The sequence below is a fragment of the Amphiprion ocellaris genome, chromosome 2 (genome assembly GCF_022539595.1).
Source record: "Amphiprion ocellaris isolate individual 3 ecotype Okinawa chromosome 2, ASM2253959v1, whole genome shotgun sequence".
Lineage (NCBI taxonomy): Eukaryota > Metazoa > Chordata > Actinopteri > Pomacentridae > Amphiprion > Amphiprion ocellaris.
In genome coordinates, this window is record NC_072767.1 from 28,321,267 (window position 1) to 28,336,188 (window position 14,922).

Consider the following 14,922-nt stretch of genomic DNA (forward strand, 5'->3'; position numbering starts at 1 on the left):
TCATGCTAAAGTGCTCTAAAGATCTTTGGAAATATCCAGCATAGAGCCTAATGTTTTTTTCTTGATGCCTGACATTGCAGAGAGAACAGTTTACCAGAGAGCCGACGTTGTTGAAGAAGCTGTGTTCAGCCATCAGGGAAGGTGTGACTGTGGATAACTGCTGTGACCTTTTCACTGCCGTGCACTGTCTTTGCTTCGAACACTCTGAGGAGGATTTTTTTCTGGAGCGGCGAGAGCAAAAACAAGAGGAGGTGAAATGAAGCAGATTCTTATTACGTCATACTGTCAGAAGTAAAGTTCACACCACATCATTATTGTGCAGTTAAAGTTAAATGACAATTATTCACCATATAATTAATTACTTTCTCACACAGCTAGGTGGTCCATTGTTTTAGTTTCAGAAAAATCTGAAGTTAAGGGTTATTATAATGAACAAATTGAACTTAAGTTCATTTAAAGGTGCTAAGGGGTTTTCTTGTGAACAAGCGTGTATTTACAGTTGGCACTTGCAAGTGTTAGTCTGCTGAGACCCATTGAACCATAATAGTCACATTAGTGGAAAATATCCCGGGTTGAAATAAACCAGCCTTCTCTTTTATGTTTATGCCACATACACTGTACTTCTGCCACTCACAACTGGCACCAAATGTGTGTGAATCCGCAGGTGAAAGTAGTCCCCAACATAGGCACCATTTTCTCCTGTTTCTCCCTCTGAACCCCAAGCAGTTTCTGATTTAAGTCTCTCACATTTTTCCTTACCATGAGCTCTGTGCACCTCTTGGGAAACAGCACAGCCATGGCTAGAAGTATAGAGGACTCAAAAATGCATTGATTGGATTATTTATTTTATGAAAATTTAAAAAGTTTTTCCAAGTGCCCATGGTTTTTAAAATAACAGGCCTTTGGGGTTCATTGGGTTAGGAAACATTCACTAAAACTACAGTGCCTAGCTATTTAGGGAAATTATTTTGCTCTTGCTGTCAGATTTAAATTTTTAAAAATAGAAATGAAAATATGAAAGCAACAGCCTCAAACACAGACTGATGTGTTCAGTCTGGGAAAATTTAAAAGTGAGAGACATTGAGAGACTGATCATTGCTATGTTGATTGTTGTCTTTTAGTACGATTTGAAGACAATATCAAAGGTGTATGATATCACCCACGTTATCTCTAAATCTCAACACAAGTGAATCATGGCTTCCAAGTTGTTGCCTCAATAAGTATTGAAATGGTGTTCTATGGTAGTCAAGTGTGTTTCAGATTGGACAATTATAACTTCATGTACTCAGCAAGCTGCAGGTTAGTGAATTTAGGCTCTTCAGTCAGTATTCAGTGAAACAGTTATAATGTAGACTAATAAAATAAAAAAAGCAAGTTCAGCCCACATGAGATGATTTCCAGGAGAAAGTGACCTGGCTGCACATGTTAAAGCGCATAACCCCTGTAAATACTGTACAGCATGGCTGAATGGATTAGGCTGGGGGAGACTGTGACGTGTGCCAGCAGCCTTCACTAATCTGGCTGTGTATCTGCTGCTGAAGGGTGTGTGCGGTTAGTAAGGCGGAAGAGGCAGCGATAGCTCCTCCCCACCTTCCAGCCCTGTTTTTATTATCAGCCGTGGAAGCAGGAGTGTGGGCATCAGCCGGTGACATCACAGATTCTGCTCAGGGCAGCTCAAGTGGATTCTGCAACGGAGACCGAGGCGGAGGGAGGGGCAGAAGCAGGGAGAGACGGGGAGGAGGGAGGGGTATTTGTTGCCATGGTGAAAGGTTCTTCAAGCAGCTGCTGATTCGCTTGTGCTGTAGCGCACCCCTTCCATTCTTCTCCTCCCTCTCTCCTCTGTATTACCACCAGCCGTTCAGGCAGGAGATTTGTACGCTACGCGGGCGGCTCTGGACCTTCCTGCTCCAGACCTTTTACGCGGTTCGCCACACGCAGGGATGGGAGACTCTGTCGTCCAAACACAGAGAGAGGATACTGGCAGGTAGAGAATGATTTCCTATCCGTGAGCTTCTATTTTCAGTCATACTGCAGTGTGAGTGGATGTGTTTTTTGTTTTTTTCTGTAACCCAGCCGTCGTTCTGCATTATTAGACAGGAACTGAAGCCCTTGGAGCATATGCTGTTGACCGATTTAACACATCTTGGATTCCTTCAACACAGCAAACTGCCCACTACTAACCCATTTATTGTCTGGCCTGAGCTGTGTTCATGCATTTTGTCTGTGTTTCTTAAGCTACATTTTAACAGTCTTTAGTAGAAGAGTGCAACATGGTAAATGCACCAGATGCACCATGCTTGTTTTTAAAGGGTGGGAGGCTGGATTCCTGTTGTTTTTGTGGGTCTGTACATGTTAATAAGCATCCACAAATACAAATAATATGCTGCTTCTTTGCTGTTGAGCGAGTAATGTGTTGAAATGCACTGTATGAATAATTTATTTGGCTGTGTATCAGTGTGTGTTTGTTACTGGTACATTTCTTGTCAATGTAATCAGATTCTAGGTCTCGTATGCAAACATAACAACTGCACCTTGGCAAATAGAGTAATTTTCACCACCTATATTTTTGATCAGATGAGAAAAATCATTATGATTTGAAATTGCTATGTGTAAAGTGTGGAAATTACCATGTTTTGTTTAAAAGAGTGCATACCAGACATGGCTGACAGATCAATCCATTGATTTATTGTTTGTGTTCTTATGGTCAGAGGGTAAACAGTGGGTGTGGAGACGGGAATTTGTGAATGAAAAGAATGGCTGCTCTGGCTCAGATAATGAAGGACCCAGGCAGCATCTTGAAAAGAATTGGTGCAGCACCTCTTCATCTGTTATGCTCAGATTTGAATAAATTGTTTTTGCAGGCAAAATACTAAGTGGCGCATTGGTGAATTCATCCTGCTTTTATCATGTTTTGACAGATGCTATTGATACAGGGGACAATCGGAGACTTGGTAAAAAGCCTGTATTCACTAGCTCACAGGTAAAATTCAACAATTTTATTTTAAAGTCTTATTATATTTAGACCAAAAACAAGAAAACATTTAAGTTTTTTCCTTAACTAGGACTGTTTTTGCCTCAGCTGATGATGTAAACTTACAATGCTGTCTTAGAGAAATCCATGTAAGTTATAATCCCTGTCAGTCTGTGGCCATCAGATGCCATATGTCATAACTGCCCCACCCTCACTGCCAAGAGATACAGTATGAAATGAGCAGCAAGGCCTCTCTAAACAGATGTATAACTAAGATAAGCCAGGCTGAGGCGATCCAGACAGGGATTGCCAGGATATTAGGCATCAGTAGTTAAGAGCAATGAGCTCCTACAGAGCTCTCAGGAGCTAGTTTGATGCAGTCAAGAGGAAGTTAGTCTGTCTTTAGACTTTTTCTTATGATTCTTTAACCTACATAATACAATTTCATTATGTAAATAGGTCATTGATGCTAAACGGCAATTAGGGATTCCCAATTTGGTCACAAATTGACATGTAAAGTTAAACCAGAAATTAGATTTCTTCTTCCCATCATTATCAACAACAAAGCGTGAAAGTTAGAAATTTACTCAATCTTCTGAACTCCAAAACACAACAGCAGGTTTTAAAGACATGTCTTTTTTTAATGGCCAAAATGACACAATTTATCGGCCAGAATACGCAGAAACTGAAAAAGTCATTGGATTTTCAATTTGTATACGTTCAGATCCTGGAACTAGTCATCTTTGATATTACGCGATGTTTCATCAGAATCCTTTTATTGTACATTATGTCTGCAATAAACTGTTTGCACTAGGCAGATTCTTTAAAAAGAAAAAAAAATCTGTGCCATTTAATGCAACCCTATATTAGTGACAAAAGTTTAGAGATTTTTTTGCTGAAATGGGCTGAACTGTGGCTGTGTTTATGCAGAGCAGAGAGGACAGAAGCATAGGAATGAATTAACAATGTAAGTTGCAAAGATTTTTTTTTCCAGCATCAGTAACACCTGTTATATAGTTATATGCGGATTCTAAGTATTTTACATTTTTTCAAAATAGAAAATTAAGCTTTACTTTTTCATGATTTAGGGCATCATAATTGTGAACATAAGACATTGTTCAGTTCTCTCTACTTCTAGCTGTCATTCTCTTTCCATGGAAGTGCAGGACTTTATATTGCAGTGAGTATGGAGCACACAGTGAGCAAAATGTGACACAAGTACAGAAACAGTCAGAAAAGGTTCAGAGGATTAAAGTCAAGAAAAAAGACACAATTTAATAAATACTGGATTTTGCTGATCGGCACTGGCTATAGCGATCAGCACACTATATAGATCTCAGGAAAGCAACATTTTTCATGGTATTCTCCACTAGTGTGTGGCAAAATGTCTACTGTCACTCACTTCCTCATGGCTCTGCTCTGTTTTTTTGCTGTTAAATCCACCACAGTAATACAGCACTAGTTACATGACTCCTGTGTATTTTTTTCCCTGCAGTCAAGAGCTGTAAAATGCTCTTCATCTGCACCTGAGAGTCCTCCTGTGCACAGGACACAAAGGGTTTCTGAAAGCAGAAATTCTTCCTCCCGTAGTGCTGCATCAGCCATGAAGTCTGATGGACTGGGAACAGCTAACAAATCAGGAGATGGTCCCACATCCAAGACAAAGAACATGAAGAAACCAGGAGACAGGAGTGTAGCACCGAAAGCAAAGACAGCGTCATCTGGCACACCAGTTGTCAATGGCACAGGTGCTGCAGGAGCCAGACGAGTTGTAGCCAGTGCCAATGGCCCCAGAAGCTCTCATGGGGCTAAAGAGCAAGAGAAGAAGCCAAACCCAGGTGCAAGGCCTAAAACCTCTCCCCCGAGCTGCACGTCTATGAGTCAGTCAGCAGGAATGAAGGCTCAGAAGAGCTCAGCAGGAAAGGCTGATAACACTGCTGGCATCGCCCAGCCCAGTGCTTCATCCACATCAGGCAGCGCATCGCCAGAGAATGGTGCCAGCAGCCCTCGCAATGACACCCACTCCATTCCAGGTTTACACTCTTTATTGACTTCTTTACATTTCATCATTACCACTGACACCAATTACAGTGTTGTACATCACTGCAGCCAAGCTGAAGTGTCAGCAAGTGAGCTCCAGGGATAGCGCTGTAGCTGAAATATGAAAGGACCTGCAGACTAATTAGTATGATGAATGTTGTGCTATGGCCTAGAGGGATTTTTAGAAGACAAGGGCAGTGTCACGTATGAATGTTGATTTATCAGGAAACAAAACACATGTGGCTGTCCTTGACAGCCTGCTAGTGTCAGACTAACAGCAAAACAGCAGAGGTCAAAGCCCTTTACAGCTGTCACACAGTGTGGTGTGACTGATCACTTTGAGCCTTTGTGGTGACTTAGAGAGGTACGGTAATCCCAACTGATATTGGTGCTCACAGCTCAAGTGGGCCTCAGCTGTCTGTCCTGCTGCTACAAGCGCAGCATGTGTCCCTGTACTCCACCCTCAAAGACACCACATGTCTGTAATGTGAGCTCACACATTCAATGCACAGCACATTATCCTATCCTATGTGTCCCTGTTACTCTGAAGATGATTTGTTTCAGATCGAAACATTTGAGACTTAGTGGAAGAGATATATGCATAGCCTGAGGTGATTGTTCTTAAACTATCTGCCATTTTTACAGCAGTTGTGATTGTGGTTCATGTTCTATGTTTTAGGTGCAAAATCCAAACACCAGGCCAAGGCAGTGAACAAATCACCACTGACAAAACCTCCTCAGAGGTCAGATACAACAAAGACCAGCAGGTGAGATTTACTTGTGGTGTCACAGTATCTATCAAATAATTTACTCAATCAAATGCTACCAAAAGATGAACCAAGGCAGCAGATAGCAGCTTTATATTGCAATGACATATGACCCTACGGTGGATAATATTGAGAATCAAGAAACTGCTTGGGCAATGGAAACACCTTTTCATGATGAGTTCTGACACCGAGAACATTTAATTCCTCACTGATCAGCTGTTTCTGCTTCTTTTAACTGTCACGTCTGGCCAGCATGAAACATGGCTGATGGCAGCTGACATGAAAGAATATTTACAACTTTCCTGACAGAAGACAACTCCTAAAAAGCTCTCTTAATTTTTCTCATGTAGAAAAGTTCTGTTTCTTCTTTTTTTTTTTTTTTACGGTTTCTTGGTGGTATGCAAACAACTGGTTTTGTTTCCAGCTTCTTCCTTATAGCCACCTTCTGACAATACTTCCAGAATGTTTGTTTACTGAAAAGAAGTTAATGGAAACAACCCTAATTCACATGTTCTCTGTGTACGTTTTTTGCAATATTTCAAAAACTGAAATTTGCTTTACAGTTTTATATAGAAACATGGCTAACAACTCCTCATATTAAGGGTCAGTGGGAAAATTGCATAAATTGGCAAACTCATAAGAATAAGGAGAATATTTAAAGGACAAAATCAGCTGAGTAACCGAAACAGGGATCATAACAATCCAAATTCAGACACACTGTTAGAACCTTGTCGAAAACACACATATAATGAATTTAACAAATCAGGTAAAAAATCAAGCAAGAAAATAAGAGAACTGACTACTTTGCTGTTTGTTTTATTTTAAATTGCATTCAGGGCCTAGAAAACAAAACAGACATGCATCAGACTCTCTGTTTAGTCATGTAAATGTAGGGCAAAAGATGGTAGCTGCAGTAGAATATTACCTGTTTTTAGTTTTTTGTTTTTTTTAGGTCACATGTGGTTGTCAGGAGGATAAAAGCGGCTGTGTTGCATATTCTGACAAGCCTCTTATCTGTCCTTCAAAGATAGTAAAAATATCTGTTTCACAGTCAGCATCATCCAAACGCTGTCTGTCCTGGGAGCGCATGAATATTTAATCGTCTCCCTAGAAAGCAGCCATGTGAGTTAGCCAGTATTTCGCTGATAACTTGATAAATCATAACTACCTTGTGTTACTGAGTTGGCTTCCTTTGCAAAAAAAGACATGGTGCGAATAACAATTCATCCATGCAGTTGCCAAATTTTGTTTCTCTGGATTTGTGTGCTCTGGTCCACTAAAGTTAGGTGTATGTTCAAAGCAGGCAGTTTGTTTATCTCTAATCTAAATTTGAGTGAAAAAAACAAATGGTTTGTACATTATGTGTATTTAAACATGACCAGTAATATGACCAACAACAATGACAATCTAATGTAGATTGCATGAAACTCTATTGGGTAAATTCCCTCTAATATGTCAGATATTGAAGAGATTTAGAAAATCCATCGACCTTGAGCACACAGCAAATCTCAAACTGTACAAATGTGCTCTCTATGTTCCTGAAATCTGACTTTGTTAAAAGCCAGGAAGGAACATCCTTCACAAGGACAAAACTTGAAATTCTTTGCATTGATAATCAGCTCATGTCTCAGAAGCTTGCCCTTGAGAAAATGGGAGAAAAAAAGCATTGCTGCCCCCCACTGGTGTTAAATATTAATTCATGATTTACTTTCCCTGCAGCACCTCTCATAAATAATTTTATGATATGAAACAGAGCTATTAATTAAATGGGATATGGTGGTAAAATAATTTGTGGTCACTTTGTTGTTTTATGGTCTGGCCCGCCTCTGTCATCAGTCCCACCAATAAGTCAACTGTGAGAGAAAAAGCCAAGACGGCTGCAGCAGAGAAAGTGTCTGCAGGAGTGACCGCAGTAAGAGCAGACACAAGGGGAAGAAGCACACCAGACCACCATGGTGAGATGTTCAAAATCTGCATGATTCAACTGTGGGTCAATAAACTGTGGTAAAGTACTAATGCACTTGTCTATTTTTACTCCGGTTTAGTTGCCAAACATGGATCCTCTGTGAAAAAAACAGCTTCCCCCAGGAAAGAAGACAGCAAGGATGGGGTGAAAACCTCAGCAGCAGACAAAGCAGCCAGCGAAACTCCTAAAAAGAAGATCATGAAACCTGCTTCAGGGAATGGAGCCACAGCTAAATCCAGTGCTAAACCAGTAAAAGCCTCTTCAGCCCCCTCTAAGCAATCCTCAGTAGCAGCTGCCAAGTCTGGACCAAAGCCGAAAAGTAGTTCTGAGTTATCTTCAGAGAAAGCTTCACCAAAAACTGGAGGAACCTCCAAAACTTCTGCGACTGCTGCCTCCAAGAAATCAGAAACTAAAGGGAAAGAAGCAGTGACCAGTAAAAAATCAGATGAGAAAACTGGTCCAACTGAAAACTCTGGAGACGCTGTGAAGCAAAAACATATGACAGAGCTGATGCCCTCTGATCGGGCTGCAGCACACAGTACTCAGCCAACAAGCCAAGGTGGAGGGGAGTCACTAAATGTAGAATCAAGTGCTAACCAGAGTCTACAGAAGCCTGCAATACAGTCAGGAGATGCTGCTGGTGCGGCAGATGAGACCAGTGTTACACCATCCACTAACAACATCCCCCAAGTTAAATCTGCTCAGGCTGATGGGAGTAAAGGGAAACAGTGTCTAAGTGGTGTCATTCCTGCTCATATCAGTGGAGGACAAGTCCATGAGGTCAGCTCACCAAGTTCCCCAAGAGACACTGAACACCCCATAGACACGCCCTGCAGCATGGGGAGTACTGACACTCCTCTAGAGGACTCCTGGAGTGGCATACACCAACAGGTCAGCCCAGAATCAGAGACCGGCAGCACACACACCACCTCCTCTGACGACATCAAGCCCAGATCAGAGGACTACGATGCAGGAGGCTCGCAAGACGACGACTGCTCCAATGACAGAGGCGTGTCCAAATGCGGCACCATGCGCTGTCACGACTTCTTGGGTCGCAGTAGCAGCGACACCAGCACCCCAGAGGAGTTAAAGATGTATGAAGGCGGGGCCGGGCTGAGAGTGGAGGTACGGCTGCGTGGGAAAGATGCGGAGACCACAAGCGAGGAGGAGGCAATAAGGCGACGCCCTCGTTCCTGGTTGCAAAGAGACGAGGTTCCGGTCGAGGAGGAGCACTCAGAGGTTGAGGCCACGGTGACTGTAAAAAGCGTCCCTGACCACCAGCTGTTCTCCTCTGAGGAAGAGGAGGAAGATGACGATGAAGAGGAGACAGAAGATGAGAGGTCGGAAGTTGAGGTGATTCCAGGTCAGGCTCCACCGCCGCCGACTGAACCCTCGCCACACTTTCAGGGGATCATCAACCTAGCTTTCGATGATGACGGCGTGGATCAGGAGAATGATCAGCCCGACTACCAGTCCACGTCTAACTTCCGTCGGTCGGTGTTGCTCTCTGTTGATGAGTGTGAAGAGTTGGGCTCAGAAGAAGGTGGCGTCCAAACTCCACCTCAGCAGTCAGGTGATGCTTTGACTCCGTGTGATGTTTTTGAGTCCAACTCTGCAGCTCCTCAGTCTAACTATGCCCCCTCCAGTGACCATCAGAACCACCTGCCACGCCATGCTGAAAATACAGGTATAAAGCACAAAAAACAGAAAGAAGAACAGGAAGAAAAGTCCTCTGTATTCCTTACAGAGCTCCAGGACCCGGTGCAGGAGGAGAGTAACCATATCCAGGTGGAGGGAGTGAAGTCCAGCTGTCCACCTCTGGACTCTGACACCAGAGACCTGCCTCCCCAGGAGCGCCCATGCCACCTGGATCTGCGACACACTGAACAGTACAACGGAGGGATGAGCAAAAATCACATCAATCCCTCAGAAAACAAGAAAGCTGATTTGCATCTAGACTTAAATGAGCCTCAGCTGACAGGGGACTCTCCTGTACATGCTGCACAGTCTCCAGCAGGTAATGTATGATCTACGGACTCTTCCTAGACCCCAAATCCAAACCCATTTTCTCTTCCCAAACTCCATCAGTGAAGGTGTAGTTTATCCCTGCAAGATTCATTCTCCTTTGCTCCAATTCCTAGTCCTTACTTACTTCCAGTAGATACCTTATCCCACCTTCAGAAAAAGGATATTACAGAGAATACTAGTTTAGTAACTAGTTATATATACAAGTTCAAATTCAAATGAAATCTGTGGTCATCATACTTTCATAGGTAAAGCCTTGTTCTCATCCCAATCCATTGATTGTGTAGCTGTTGTAAATTTGAATTTGCAACATAAATATCCTTTTAAAGATGGAAATTGGTCTCATCAAAACAATAAACCTAAAATGTACATTTTAAACAACTGAACTACCTTTAGTCAAAAGGCACTTAGGCCGTGGTAACTCAGTTTACACACAAAAAAGGGAAAAGCAGTGTACATTTCACTAAGACTGATCATAGAATTGTATTTGTCAAAAAGAATCTGCCTTGTGGCAAGGCCTGTGACATAGTTATACCAATGCACTTTTATGTACAGAAAAATAAGATTTTTGATTATTTTTGTCGTTTCTTTTATGCAGTGGAAGAGACTGGCCTTTTTAAGCCATAGATAATTTGACATAGTTGAAGGTGCTACAAACAGTATTTTAACATCAGTATATCTTTGCTAAATTAATCTTGATTTGGGGATATAATCACAAGTATAATTAGACCACTGTAGGGAGATTTTTTCTGTCATGCCACTGACAGTGACACCACTTCTGTCTCAGAAGATGCTGCTATGTCTCCTCTTTCTGATGTTCCGTACACCTCAGTTTCTGTTTCAATTTATTGTAAAGAATGAATTTGTCCGGCTTTTCATTCACTACACCACTGCTGTTTTGAGAAGCCCAGACTTCTCGTAAATCAGCAGTGCTGTAGTGAGCTTCAGGAAATCTTGCGGGACTGAAATCGTGCTCACTCTTCAACCAATCGATTGGTCGTGGGGAAAAACAATCTGCATGTTAGTTGTTAGGCCGTGAGATGAAAACGGGTGTTTGCAAAGTTTAGACTTGATATTTTAGCCATTCACAAAATGCAACCACACCAACAACTGCTTTGACGTGGTGTCAGTTCATTTGGAGTTGACTCTGAGTAAACGTTCAGTAAACATTAAATAAGTTAGACCTAGCGCTCTCCAGTGGGCCAGTTCAAAGCTGTAACTCACGCAGTCTGTTCGTCCACCAAAACTCCAGGCCTGCAAATCAGGACTTTGTGGTTCAACTTGTGAATCGCACTATAGCATCTCTGGACGCAGCTCAGCTTGTCACTGATGTTTTTGTTCACACTAACATCTGAAAATTATTTTCCAAAGATTTTTGATGTTAAAACGCTACATGTGGCGCCTTTAAAAAACGTCATCAGGTAAATTACAAGCAAGCAATGATTTTTTTCAAATTTCTGGAAAGATACTACCTGACATTAAAGTCCAAATATACAGAATGTTTGTACAAAATATAAGACACTAAACTGCCACTGCTTCTCAGAAAAGATTGTTATTCCGGGAAACTTTTCCCTTGCATCTCCTTGCAGTTTCTCTTTATTTATATTCAAGAATGTACCTGTTCCTGAGTTTTTTGTTTATTTTTTATTTTGCACTGCACATGCATGCTATTTTAAAAATTACTTTGTCATTTCCCTATTCCATCCTTTATTTATGTGTATGTTTTTGTTTGATTTTTCCATTACCTCTTGTCACACCCAGTAGACCTGTGTCTAGATAGTTGTCCATCTTTTAAGAAAACAATGTTTTGTTGTCTATAAGCTTTTGTTTAGTAGGTTTTGTGTAGTGTCAGTAGCCTTCTCTGTAAAGTATGTGATGTTTGTCTAGGGCAGCTGTCATGGTTCTGCCATGTCTCTCTTTTTTCACTATCATATTCAGAAAAAGAAATCCTGCTGCACCATTACCAATGCAAACGTGAATTATTTTGTTTTCAGCGTCAAACAGTGATTAGTTACATCATCGTTTGCCATTTTTGAATTGTTAAAAATAGAGAACACAAAGAATGTCAAAAGAAACATGGTGGTTGTGCCATCTTCTGTTGCTACTAAGTAAAGCTTGCACTTAGGTTTTTTTGTGACAGTATTTAAGTCTGTTCATGAGGTCTGCCTGTTCAAAGACCTGCACGTAAATCTCAAAACATATCACTGTTCCTTCCTGATAAATGCAAAGTTCACTGGTGCTGGCAATGCATGGCTTACTTTGTTTGAACAGGTGGATAAAGAGATGCATTCAGAAAAGCATTCCTCTGTGCATTACCTTTAAAGCAACTGTCTACCCTTTGACATGCATATTTGAAGTGATGAGTGAATTTTGATTTCTTCAACATAAAATTGGTGTTGGTATTGCCATTCTTTTGACCATCACCACTATCTCTGCTTCCCCTCTGTTGTCCTCACCTGACATCACTATGGAATGTTTTTAAAGGGCACAGTTGCATTAAGGGTAAATTTCTAGTTTTCTGTGTTTTATTTTAGTAGGCAGTCTTTGAAATGAAAAAAAGAACTGTGGAGGAGTGATTCAGTTTGTCATTTTGCAGTATTGTCAATTGTTTTTAGGGGACAATGGTTGTGACAGATTGGATCAAACCTGCAAACATGACCGCCGACCGTCCAAAGCCCTCTCTCCCATTTACGAGATGGATGTGGGAGAAGCCTTTGAGCACTGTTCGGACAAGGACAGGAATGTTAAACAGCAGGCGGATGAAGAAAAGCAAAGAGGGGACGGGGACAAAAGCAGTGAGTTTGCAGAGCGGGACTGGAGTCTGCTCAGGCAGCTCCTCTCGGATCACGAGTCCAATCTGGGCGTCATAAACCCGGTGCCTGAGGAGCTCAACCTGGCCCAGTACCTTATCAAGCAGACTCTCTCCCTGTCGCGTGACTGCCTGGACTCGGAGGCCTTCCTCTCACCAGAGAAGGAGACCTTCAAGCGCTGGGCGGAGCTCATCTCGCCCATGGAGGACTCCTCCACCAGCATCACTGTGACCAGTTTCTCCCCGGAAGACGCTGCATCACCACAGGGGGAGTGGACCATCGTGGAACTGGAAACACATCACTGACCACACAGAGGAGAGCCTGCCGGACAGTCGACGCCTTCTGTTGGAACTCATTACGTTGATTTTGTCTTAATTTATTATAATTTATAAGCCATCGCTCTCTTTATGTCTTTTTTCTCCTGGATTCTACAGACCTCTGGACTTTGCAGCAGTTTATTTGCATTCCCCATTACGCCTGTAGTGGACTGTTTCTCGACAAAAATGGGCTGTTATGCATGCTGATACTTTTGTATGTTTGACTGTTTAATTGGTGTCGCTTCTGAAGCTCTAGAAAAGAATAAGACTCAGAAAAAAAATAATTTCTTTCTCAGAAATTTTATTTCTTGACAGTCTTCTAATAATACAGTTGACTGAAGTTTCTTAAAGAAAAGTAATATTGGCCGATCGGCTTGCATTTAGTGTCATACTGAAAATAAAGGTTTGTGTTTCTGAAAAAACAAAAACGTCTCTCAATGTGCTGTCACAGACATATCATACACTGATTTAGAGCAGAGGTATAGATTTTATTTTTCATTTATGTCTTTAGTTCACTTTAGTTTTTAGTTTGAAAAAAAATCTAATATGAGGGGATGTCAGGGGCAAACAATATATTAAAAAGACTAGAACTAAAGATATTTTCTATAAATTTTAATTTCAGTTTTGTAAACATCCAAAAACGCCATCTCGCCTAGTTTTTATCTGTATTTTCGCCAAGTAAAATGCTTTGTTCACACCTAGTTTTAGTTATTAGATTCAGTTTTAGATAACTTTGGTTCATCGTTTTGTTTGTTTTTTTTAATTTTGTCAATTTTTCCTTTTGGCTTTTTATACGGCACACAGACTGTTTACTTGGCAATCGTACAAGTCACTGGGAAAAACGCATGGTGCTCTTAATCAACACTGAAACGCTGACTGGCTTAGTTTGCTGGGAGTGACGCCTCCATTGATGTTATTACTTACCTGTGTGCTCATCCTGATATGACAAAATTAATGCTGTAGTTAAGATTATACATTCACTGATTACTTTATCAGGTACTGTTTTGAATTTTAAAGCAATCCAGTACAACAGCTCGGCTATAAATTCTACTTTGATTCCACAATTTCAGTTTTTGCTGATGTTCTAAAAAAGGTGATATGTGAAAGGACATTTTTCCTAAAATTGGACAAAACTCAAGTTACTGTATTTGGCTCTAAACACCTCAGAAACACACTATGTAACCATATACTTGCTCTGTTTGGCATTACTCCAGTGCAACTGTGAAGAACCTTGGAGCTATTTGTGACCAGGACATGTCCTTTAACATAAATAAAACAAATCTCCATGATGATCTCCTTTCACCTGCACAATACTGTGAAAATCAGAAGCATCCTGCCTCAGAGTGATGCTGAAAAACTAGTCCATGCATTTGTTGCTTCTAGACTGGGCTATTTTCATTCCCTAATATCAGGATGTCCCAATAACTGTCTGAAAAAAATGTCCAGCTGCAGCACAGAATTCTGGCAGGAAACAGTAAGAGGGATCATATCTCTTCATATTAGCTTCCCTTCATTGGCTGTATAATCCAGATTAGATTTCAAAGTCCTGCTCCTCACATACAAAACTCTTAATGACCAAGCTCTGTTGTCTCTTGAAGACCATAGTGCACCAGTTATTGCAACAAACTGCCCTCTACTTTTTAGACTTAGCTTATAGTGAAAACTTACCCTGAGCTATCCGTTAGTTGTGCTGCTATAGGCCCAGACAGCTGGAACTTCCCATGACACACTGAGCACCTTTCCTCTTCTACTGTATTTTGGCCAGAACGAACCTTTACATTTGTAGGTACTTGGACAGAAAGTAAATTTTTCGGGTGGAATAAACCTTTAAAATTGTACGTACTTGGACAGACAGTACTAAGTGGAATAAACCTTGAAACTATAAGCTACATTTTGGTTAGAATAAACCTTTCAAGGCATCACTGGTACTTAAAGTAGAATAAACCTTTAAAACTATACTATTATAATATCTAAGTACTTGGACAGGAAGTAGTTTTTGGGTGGCATAAACCAATAAAATGTTAAG

General features: G+C 41.2%; 1 protein-coding gene across 2 annotated transcripts in view; it reads left to right on the top strand.

Moving 5' to 3' along the window:
• Positions 1–13,324, top strand: part of btbd8 (BTB domain containing 8) — a 31,617-nt gene extending 18,293 nt beyond the window's left edge. For both annotated transcript variants that reach the window (XM_035950747.2, XM_023275809.3), the window contains exons 12-19: positions 81–251; positions 1,855–1,984; positions 2,919–2,980; positions 4,467–5,004; positions 5,691–5,778; positions 7,615–7,733; positions 7,824–9,761; positions 12,385–13,324. In XM_035950747.2, coding sequence (XP_035806640.2) covers positions 81–251; positions 1,855–1,984; positions 2,919–2,980; positions 4,467–5,004; positions 5,691–5,778; positions 7,615–7,733; positions 7,824–9,761; positions 12,385–12,884 — 3,546 coding nt within the window. In that variant the 3' untranslated portion in view covers positions 12,885–13,324. The remainder of the gene's footprint in view (positions 1–80; positions 252–1,854; positions 1,985–2,918; positions 2,981–4,466; positions 5,005–5,690; positions 5,779–7,614; positions 7,734–7,823; positions 9,762–12,384) is intronic.
• Positions 13,325–14,922: the final 1,598 nt, after the last annotated feature.